The sequence below is a fragment of the Phytophthora parasitica genome, assembly GCF_000247585.1.
Source record: "Phytophthora parasitica INRA-310 unplaced genomic scaffold supercont2.33, whole genome shotgun sequence".
NCBI classification, from domain to species: Eukaryota; Oomycota; class Peronosporomycetes; order Peronosporales; family Peronosporaceae; genus Phytophthora; species Phytophthora nicotianae.
In genome coordinates, this window is record NW_008649019.1 from 668,053 (window position 1) to 678,424 (window position 10,372).

At 49.2% G+C, this 10,372-nt stretch overlaps 4 protein-coding genes across 4 annotated transcripts; 2 read left to right on the top strand and 2 right to left on the bottom strand.

Annotated features, from left to right (window-relative positions):
• Positions 1-1,992: 1,992 nt before the first annotated feature.
• On the top strand, positions 1,993-3,473 carry PPTG_13633 (hypothetical protein; the record flags this gene model as incomplete). The annotated part of the gene is made up of 3 exons (XM_008909469.1): positions 1,993-2,212; positions 2,271-2,675; positions 2,803-3,473. The coding sequence occupies 3 exons, from the start codon at positions 1,993-1,995 to the stop codon at positions 3,471-3,473; spliced, it is 1,296 nt and encodes a 431-aa protein (XP_008907717.1).
• Positions 3,474-6,405: 2,932 nt separating this feature from the next.
• Positions 6,406-7,470, bottom strand: PPTG_23256 (hypothetical protein; the record flags this gene model as incomplete). The annotated part of the gene is made up of 2 exons (XM_008909470.1): positions 6,406-7,130; positions 7,191-7,470. 2 exons carry the CDS (start codon positions 7,468-7,470, stop codon positions 6,406-6,408), a joined length of 1,005 nt encoding a protein of 334 aa, XP_008907718.1.
• Positions 7,471-8,117: 647 nt separating this feature from the next.
• PPTG_13636 (hypothetical protein) lies at positions 8,118-8,747 on the top strand (the record flags this gene model as incomplete). The annotated part of the gene is made up of 1 exon (XM_008909471.1): positions 8,118-8,747. One exon carries the CDS (start codon positions 8,118-8,120, stop codon positions 8,745-8,747), a length of 630 nt encoding a protein of 209 aa, XP_008907719.1.
• A 710-nt stretch (positions 8,748-9,457) lies between these two features.
• PPTG_23257 (hypothetical protein) lies at positions 9,458-10,163 on the bottom strand (the record flags this gene model as incomplete). The annotated part of the gene is made up of 3 exons (XM_008909472.1): positions 9,458-9,504; positions 9,955-10,008; positions 10,121-10,163. 3 exons carry the CDS (start codon positions 10,161-10,163, stop codon positions 9,458-9,460), a joined length of 144 nt encoding a protein of 47 aa, XP_008907720.1.
• Between the last annotated feature and the right edge of the window lie 209 nt (positions 10,164-10,372).

Genomic DNA, 10,372 nt, shown 5'->3' on the forward strand with positions numbered 1-10,372 from the left:
GGTGTTGTTGACATTGTATTTCACATCAAATTGTGAATGCAGCCCAAACATGCCTGCGTTGAGGCACATCATACAGTTCCCATGCCCCGTTTTCTAGGAGGACATTTTACTCAACTTGCAGTACAGCCTCCCACTGCTTAGCATACGGGCCAGCAAGTGCGGCTTTTAGCGATTTTGGAATTTCTCCATTGCGTGTATATATATGTTCCAGGTGCTTGAATTGCCCAGTTCTGCATGGGCATTCGGAGAAAACTATGGTTATATAAACGAAATGGGACTATTTAAAACGGGCATTAATTTAGATAACTGGTCACTAAAAATAACTTGCAGTTCGTTTTTATATATATAATCGGTCTTATTAGCGCTCTAAATCGGTCGATTAGTAAATAAATTGGACTGGGTTGGTTTTCACAATAAAATATTACATTGCGAGAATTTGATTGGGAAAATTAATCGTATGGCCCTCCAAAAGATGGCATCCTTATTACTGTGTTCATGGGTCAAGAGTCAGTTTCTAGCCAACCACTCCGCTATTATGTATTCATTTAGAAATGCGATAATCAAGAATAGGACAAATTATTGAAAAAGAGTCCTCACTTAAAGATTATGTAAATCCGCAATCCTTCTAAGTTGCAACTTGATCGTGTCGTCCTCAGTCATATTCCCCCCCCCCCAGCAGCGAGCCCGCCATCCTAAGATGACGGACGAAAGCATTGTGCTGGTCTGGTACATGATGTCCCGTAGAAGTAGAGAAGAGGCTGCGTATCAGAAGAGCTTCCGGCGCCGTCTGCGTCGTGAGATCCGCCGCTACGAATGGAACCGCATGGTACGTATGCGGTACTATATAACGCTAGACTGCCTCAAGGATTCCGAGATGGAGTCCTGGGTGGATCGGGGCACAGACAAGAACTTCCTAACAATGACGAGTCTGTAATGGTATAGAGGAAGCGTAGCAACACGAAGGCAAATTGGAAAGTGAATTAAAGTTAACTGTCCTTACTACAGACTAATAAATCCAACAAGTTGAAGTAAAATCATTTTAGCCAATCAAGAAGTAGAACGTCACTCCTTCCACCAATCACCTTGCAGGAATCGTGCCTGTAAGCCAATCATCGTTTAGGCTACGTGCCTCCTCATGCGCAAGACGCTAGAGGCACGAGCCTTGACGTAGAATACGTCGCAGAGTCTTACTCGGTAATCAAGCACAGCAAGATGCATTTTCAAACAAAACACCGCTAAACGTCACACTCAACGTGTTGATCGATGCAGAGACTTTTTTTGTCAGCTTCTAGACAGATTTGTTCCGTTTTACACTATTCCTACTTATCAAAGAAGGAGGCCGCCCTAGAAAGCTCCAGAACCATCACAAGGTTCTGGGACTTGTGCTCGCATTCTATGTAAGCTCAATGCAGAGAGCCTTGCGTTGTAAAGATTTTGGAATTTCACCTCGACACTAGCCAGAGTGCTGAGGACGCGCTTGCTCAAGCTCTTAGGAACTTCAGCCCAGTTCGGATCCTAGTCTGGAGCGCCAGAAGGCGTTAGCTGTGTTGATAGCGCAGAGAGAGCCTCTTCTCTAGTTCACATGGAGGTTTCTGGGTGGCAAGAATTATCGGGTGTTTTTTTAACCTCTATTTAGCCTTATTTAACCCCTCCAGACCGGCGTGCTGCATAATGCAGCATAGGCCTGTCTATAAGGCTGCATAATGCAGCATAAGAGCTATTTAGACTTGGATTTTGTATGTGAAAGAATGCTGCCATAACCGGGGGCATACAAAAAATAAGATACAAAAAACATGGGCAAACATCTTCCACAGATTTGATGCACATGATGTGTAGATAGTATGAACATAAATCGACGTTTATTTTTTTCAAAATATTCTTTTGAACAGTCAACATGCAATTGAACAGGGGACGCTCGCAACACCATCCGTCTCATTTCAGAAATTTCCCGCTTCTGCCCAAGGCGAGCTTCCAGCGCTTCTCAAGTCTAACATGCCGGCTCCACTCGGCAAGCCAGTCCTTCGTGCCCGCGACTTGTCCTTCAGGTCGGTGTGGAAAGAGTTGAAGGCAAATGGATGGACGTCTAAAAAGGCCCCATCGCGCAGCCTTGATAATCGGTATCGCTACATCCGCCCAGGCGCGGACCCGAACGGAACGGAAGGCGTTGACTTCTTTCTAGGGCCTGATGCTGTGCTCGACTTCTATATACAAGGTATTTGAAATGCATGATCAAGCCGTGCGAGTATGTGAATTAACGTTATATTTGAAAGCTGTGAAAGTTACGTCGACGGCACCAGAGACTGGCGGGGTTAATGAAAGAGAGCGCGATGCGGATGCTGCAACCCAACCTCCTGCTACGAGCGACGCGGATGAAGAGAGACACGGTGTCCCTACCACTCCCCAGCGCCTTCCAAGTCCCAAACGGATCGGTGCGGCAGAGACTGCTTCAAGCACGCCTGTGCCTGATTCCCCACGCACGACTTCAAGTCGAGAGCGTCATCAGCAGCAGAGGAGTCCGGGATCACGACCGCCGTCGTCACGACGACTACTCATTGCTACATCTCCGCACACCGCCAGTAGTGCGTGCGACGACACAGGAGATGATCTAGCTGCTGATGGAGACGAGAGCATCGACTGGACCGGAGATTCTGATGAAGATGATGATGCCCAAGAAGGTTCGTTACACTGCATACCGTGTTGCATGCTATGCTGCATACTGTGTTGCATACTATGCTGCATACTGTGATGCATGTTATGCTGAATGTCATACTAACAAGGTCTGCATTATGTGGTTTTATCTAGGACCTGAAGCGGACGTCATGCTGGATAAAGACGACGACTTGAATTACACGGCACCTGATGAAAACGCGGCACAGTATGGTGCGATGGATTCCGGTGATGAAGCTGCTCTTGATGATCTTGATACTGGAGAAGATGGAGAAATTATCCCGGACGTTCTGGATGTTGATGAAGATACATACGCACCTGAAGCGACGGAGTTAGAGATAGCCAATGAGATTCAATTTGCCGAGCAATTTTTGGAGAACATTGGCAGTGAAGAAGCCGTGCTGGCGGGAAACCTCCAGGACACGCTCTTGCGTGAGATGTCTACAAGTGGGTGGGAAGACATTGAGCAACCATCTACTTACAACTACATGCAGTCACCGTACGAGCCAGTCGACAACAAGTCCAGCTATCCTGGATTGCGTCAGGGCTATTCAGGTGCGAGTCCTGATGCGCTCCGTTGTGGTGATTCTCCGATAGCGCTATTCTTTCACTTCATGCCTGTGCCACTTTGGCAGCACATTGCTGTCTGCTCCAATGAATACCGCAACGAGATGGTTCCCCAGTGTGTTGAAGAGGCTCAAAAGCGCTACAAGAAAAAGAGAAGAGCTAACCCATCCCTACCGATGAAAACCAGACGTGAAATTCAACACGAGCTAGAAACGGAGAAGGCTATCCTACCACAATAGGTTTGTCGCTTCTTCGGTCTATTGATTGCGCGTGCAATCATGCCAAACCGTGAAAAATTTGCTCATCACTGGAAAACCACTGACGAGGGAGGCATTCCTCGGGGTACATTCGGCTCGGTTCTGAGTCGTGACCGCTTTCAGCAGATTTCAAGAAACCTGCACTTCAATCCAAACAACCATGAACTGGCCAAGAAAGATAGAGCCTGGAAAATACGAAAACTGGTTGAAGTGCTACAGACGACGTTCGAGCGAAGTTACATTGCCCCAGCACATCTTGCATTCGACGAGGCAATCTTGCCCAACCGCTCATCGTTCAACAAAATGAGGGTGTACCTCAAGGACAAGCCCCACAAGTGGGGCACGAAGCTTTTTATGCTGTGCAGTGCCGTATCGGCATACTGCATACGGTGAGTTTTTTTTGGCTCTCTATTTTCCTAATGCTGCATTATTCATCACTAAACTAGCTAATTCCTACTTGCAATGCTGCATATCGACAGTTTTGAAGTCTACTGTGGCAAGAAACAACACGCGAGTGACGCTCACAAGACGGATATGAAATCCGGTCCAGCCGCAGTCGTTCGCAACCTACTGGCAGTTTTTGGTCCAAATGCAGGAAAGGAAGGCATGCGACTTGTCGTTGTCGACAGATTCTATACGTCAGTGGCTCTGGCAATTCAACTCTTGCTCATGGGGTTTTACTGCGTTGGCACCATCATGACAAATCGCATCGGCTACTGCAAAGCCGTGGTCGAGAAAAAGAAGACGAGGCCAAAAGATGTTGAGCGCGGCTCCTTCAAAGTCAGCAAATCTAAACTGGTACCTAGCATGGCCGCCATATCGTGGTGGGATTCGAGACCTGTCCATTTTCTGAGCACGGGAGGCAGTTTGGAGCTTGACCGAGTGGTGCGTCGAGACGGCGGTGGTGAACAGCACGAAGTTCCGTGCCCCCGTGTAATCAAAGACTACCATGCTTACATGGGGGGCGTGGACGTGCACGACCAGCTGCGGCTGCAGCGCTACTCGCTGCAGCGTGCAGTGAGATTCAAGAAGTACTACAAGTCACTGGCACTGGGGTTGATAGATATGGCAATAGTGAACGGCTATATTGTCCACAAGGAGTACTACAAGCAGAAACAAGCAAAGCCAATGTCGCACGTTGTCTACATGAAAACTCTGCATTTGCAGCTCTGTCAACTGCAATCTACAGACATGTACGAGGGCAATCGTTTTGGCGTGCAGACGTCGGTGACACCAGAGCGGCTGGAACGTTTGGTCCCTGCTGTCGGCTCTGGCAGCACACACGTCGTCCAGCAGCTACAGCGATTTCGGAACCAAGACACTCAAAACAAACGCTACCGTGCTGCATGCAAAGTCTGTTCAGCTCTGAAGGAAGGGAAGCGAGCCAAAACTTCTACCTACTACTGTTCAGAGTGCAGGAATGACGGTCCTATCTTCCTGTGTCTCCGGCCCCACCGAAAAGTTCGCGGAGTTGCCGTCACGTGCTGGGATATCTGGCATCGTGACTGGAAGAATGGGTGTTTGATACCACCGGAGCTGGCTGGACGCATTCGCCATCGCAAACCACAGCGATCACCTTCGGAGGAGAGAGCAGCTGGTGAACGGACTCCAACACCTGTCAAAAAGCGACGGACTGGCGGCATGCCCGACCAAGAGCAGTAGGCTCCATAATGCAGCAGGATATTGTTCAATGCTGCGTGCTCAGTGATTGTTTGACCGACAGTAATTCGACAAAAACATTGCGTTACTCCGTCTATTTCGTTATCTTACATTTTGTATTGCACAACCTTCATCTGTTCCAAATAATCATTCGATTGCGAACTCCTTTCATTTATTTTTAGTATGGGTGGCGTTTTCCATAAAACTAGACTTTGACATCTCTATAAACTTGCAAATCCTGCAGGACGTCGTTTCGTCTGTGTACCTTTGTTAGCAGCATTATGCAGCACATCATAGCTTTGTCAGTGTTTTCTCTTGCGCCGATATGCAGTATAAGCGTCTGTCAACCCGTCTATCCTCCAAGTGTGTGCACACTTACCAAACCCTTCCTGCAGTTTACATACAAATACCAAGTGTAACGGTGCTGCATAATGCAGCTTAAACAGGTGAAAATCAGCCGGGTTGGGGGGGGGGGGGGGTTAATAAGTTTACTAAACATGGCTTATTGTTGTAATTGGGTTCAGGAACCTCCTAGACCAGATGACCAAAACGCGCACTACAACGGATAGCTTCACCAGGTTTTCGTCACCGGGACGCTGTGCTTCGGAGCTGACGGGCTCATCGTGTGGTCGAAGCACAACTATCCCGGAAGCTGGAATGATGGAGATACGAGCCTTGGATTCCGGTGCTTGCTCATGGATCTGGTTCTAAATTCTGACACTCGCTACAGGGTGGTTACTGATAGCGCTTTTCCTGCCGCGCAGGGATGACGGAAACGGTTTTGACCCCGTTGAAGGATGGCAACCTTGCAAGGCTCGTTCCATCAGTGTGAGAAATGCTAATGTCCTATCGGGGGCAGTAACTTTTCTCCGCCAGTCTGCGTAATGGGGTATGGGCGTCATTGAGAAAGTAATCAACCATCTACTACTACCTCTGCCCCACGACAATGAGAAGAGACGTCAGCGCCTCGAGAACCTGTTTCGTATGTCGAATTACCGAATTCGAACAGTAGGAATAAGTCAAATTCGAACCACACATTTCCATTACCGACAAGATAACCCTGGATAAAAAATGTATTGATTTGGTTGTTTAGCGACTACAGCCTAGTTTCCACCGGCATTTCCTCATTGGGGAGAAGCGATAAGCACCACCATCTGCTCGTGACGTTGTTGAGCCTCTTCTCTATCTTGAGCCAACCTCTCCTCGTGTCGATCTCGTGCTTCTTCCAGTTCCCGTTGGCGTCTGGACTCTTGGGCTACCAGTTCTTCACGTCGCACGCGGTCTCTTTCCTCGCGTTCAACTCTATCACAGACGAGACGTTCATCCCGGTCCTCACGGCGGCGTCTATCTTCTTCTTCGGAGCGTCAATTTGTTTCTTCACGTAGGAAAATAAGAAGACCCACAAGAACATTATGAACGGCCGCTTGTTCTCTGTAGCCTCCTTTTCCATGTTATCCATTCTTTTCCTCGCCCTTGCTCGCCTAGTCGCCGTATACGTCCCTCCATTTGACGCACCGTCAGAGCTTGTGCGTTTGGCTTTCGAACCAGAGGTCGGTCGATCGAGGTCGCCAAGGTTGTCCCACAGGATCCAAAGATTCTGCCATCCAAGACAATTACCTGCCACATTTTTGCTGGTGCGAGCCTCCTCTTCAACGTCTTGCTGAAAGCGTTGTGGGTTTCTCGTTAAGACAGGCCCCTCTAGACCTAATCGTTGCGGGCCGACGCTCGAAGATGGCGTTTGGGGACAACCGACCAATCTGGGCGTGGCAGAACTCCCGCTAATCGAAGTACGAGAGCGCGTAGTACTATGAAAAGGTGTTGTGGGAGTGTTACCAGTGTCCACACGAGCCACTTGTTCCTCTTCTTCGTTGTCGTCAGCCGACCAGACATCATCGGCAAGGGTGACATCGAAGACACCCTGACTAGTAATCGCAGAGCCTAGTGTACCAGCCTGATTGGGCTGATCTGCGCCCTCCGCATCTTCGATCACCTCGTGCAGGCCAGGTTAAGCTGGAGTTCCGTGTTTACGGAGGGGCTCACCCTCCAGCATGCCGTTCGCTGACTTGGAGAGCTCCCCCTGGCCACCACCGTCGCTGTCTTGTGCAGGTTCTGGTGAATAATCCAAGTCTCGGGGGCCTCGATCACTGATTGCTTGAACTACATCATGACGAAGCTGAGCGTCGTCTTCTCCGTTGTCAGCTCCATCGTGAAAAGTCACGGCTCCTCCTTTCGCCTCGATTGCGAACTGAATATCGAGCACCGGCTTCAGCCTCTCAGGAACCTCGTCTCCTTGGTTTCCTGAAGGCTTCGGTTTTTGCATAGAGACTACGGAACTTCCGGCGAAGGGAGTCGTAGTCTTTGTCAAACCAAGTGCGAGCTCGTAGCGAGTTGTATTCTCGCGCCGCGGCTTCCCGCGTATTGCGCCCTGTTGGTTTGTACTTATCAACAATAGTACACAACAAGATTTGCTCCTGTATATCGTAATTTTGATATCCTTGTCGCCTCCCTTCTTATCGGGACAGATACATCACAGTACGAAAACTTATGTCAGTAGAATCAGTTCGAATGCAATACAGTCATGATTTTACCCCGACCATGGCTCTTTGGACTTCCTCTCCTCGTTTCTTTCTTTTTGAAAATGAAGACTTGAGAAGAGAGGCAAAGGAGATGAGAGATCTAGGAAAGAGTTGGCTAAGAACAGCAACCGAGGTGCAAATACCGCATCGTTGAAATCATAATTCATACATTTATCATAATGCACACAGATTGTTAGCCCATCAGAGCGACACATTAACCCAGGTGTCAAGAATTGAATTTATAAATCATACCGTCTTTTATTCTAAACTCGATATCATAAACCACTTTCTCGGACAGCTATCCATGTATTTTACAGCACAGTCGATATCATATTTCACGAGCCGACCACCCATTCCAGATGATATTTTTGCATTTTCAGATACTCAAAGAATGGCGAAGATTGGGAGAAAGATGACGACCGCCAAGGGAGCGAAGCCTAAGCTCTATAAGCGCACAGCCGTTTCATACCAGCACAAGATGGAGGTTCTCGTCTACTTAGATAAGACTACTATGGAGGAAATGATGTACCATGGGTTAAGTAAGGACCAACTACAAAGCAAAAAGCGCCAATGCTACGCCTGGAAGGCAATCAGGGCCACCGTCGAGGCCAAGCGTGCAAGCGGATCGCACCTACCCTACCGCGACCGAAGTCGTAGCATTGGCGCTACACTGCCTCCTGCCGCTGAGGAGCAGCTTGTGGAGTGGATCAACCGCCGTCGTGTTGACGGAGTGCCTGTCACATCCCTCATACTCAAGCTACAGGCTATAGAAGTGTACCGTGGCTGCCAACTCCCACATGGTGCTTTCACAGCTACGTGGAGCTGGCAAAAGCACTTCATGCGTCGCCACAAGCTTGCCATACGCAGCAGAAAGCGAGTCGGCCAATCTACCCCTGCCGATGCCGCTGCTACATCAAAGGCGTTCAGCGCAGTGGTGTATGCAAAGTTAAAAGAGCTCAAGATTACAAAAATGTTTAACACGGACCAAACCGGTAAATTCCATTCATTTCTAGCATCGTGATACTGGGCTAACTAGCTGTACGTATCAGGCGTAAACTACGAGTACATTCCCACCCAACCTGTAGCGGCTCAAGGCCATGGTGAAACAGCAAGCTATCCATCGCATTTCTTAGCTATCATTTCCTCGGAAGGCCGAACATGCATGAGCCCGTGCTGCTGCTGTGGGGTGACTTTTCAACACACTGACACCAGGACGTACAGATCTTCGCTAGGCTGCTGAATGTCGAGCTGTTAAAGGTACCTCCGGGCTACACCTACGTCTGCCAGCTTGCTGATGTCGCGTGAAACCAGCCGTTTAGGGCGCGACTTCCCCTCGAGTGGGTAGAGTTCTTGGTAGAACAAATTCGGGCTGCCGGTGCGGCGGTGACGTTCAAGATGACGCCATCATCACCAACCAACCTAGTGCGTCGGATCAAGGACACATTGTCATCTCTTTTGGAGGCAACGATAAAGGCAGGTTTCCAGAAGGCGAGACTCTAACCTGGGATTAATATGGAAACAAGCCTTGTTTCCAGCTTCAGGCCAGATTGGGGCTCACTTTACATGCTTTTGCGCTCCTATGAGATCTCCACCGATGCTATTGATGCCACCAAAGATATTGAAGAAGCATGCAACCGAGTCTTGACCACCGAAGAGCGACCTCTCGGACAATGACGCCTTTTTGCGATGAACTTAAAATAGACCACCGGGAGGAGTCGGACCCCCGTCTCCCTAGAAAGGGCGCTTTTCCGGTAAGCCACAGTGGTAGGCCTTGCTATCTGCACAATACATAGAAGATGAGCAAGTTAGAAACAATGGCAGTGCAATAGCAGCAACGAGTTAGATGGACTTACCCTTTCAGTGTTGGACGGGAAATTAACCAAATGGCGACAACTCTCTTAGCCCCCCCTTTTTTTTTTGAGCATCGACAACACCATGCTTATTGGATTTAGTCTTCGTCTTGAGCCGCACAGTGTAGCCTCGATTGGAGCTCTCGAACTTACTGGGGGCCCCGATGAGCTTGAACGCACCAAAATATTGGCCTACGACCTCTCCAGCCGGGATAGCGGAGGGTCGCAACGAGACCACGCATTCCTGTCTTGGAATCTCTGCTAATTTCGAGAGCCTTACTCTCCTGAAGAGAGTAGCCACACTCTGCTCCATACAAGCAATTGAACTCGGTGCACATTCTGCTGTTATGTGAATTGAGATTGCATCGCACGACGCACTCGCAAATCCGGCTTCCTCGGTCTCCGGTGTATACACTAGTGAAACGAACTCCACTACGATTGAACTGTCGCTTTACTAGGTGCACATCCAAATGTCAACCCAGTCCCCCGCCCTTCTAGCTGTCTTCGAGGTCTTGAACAGCTCGAATCCCGGTGAACTACTTACCGACGTCTCGTCCGAGAGAAGTCGTAAGGACGGGATTGGCCATCCCGCTGGTAATGCGTCAGAGTCCGAATCTTCGGACTCGTTCACACTTCGGGGCTTTTGGACGGGATGTGCGGTCATACTGATCACAAGGGACCGCGGGTTCTTGCGAAGGACATGGCAGTGTGGTGAAGTGACAGTTGGCTTTTGGGAACAAGGGGCTGATTGATGGGAAGTGACCCGATCCAGCTCTGAGACTCGTGGTCGACGACG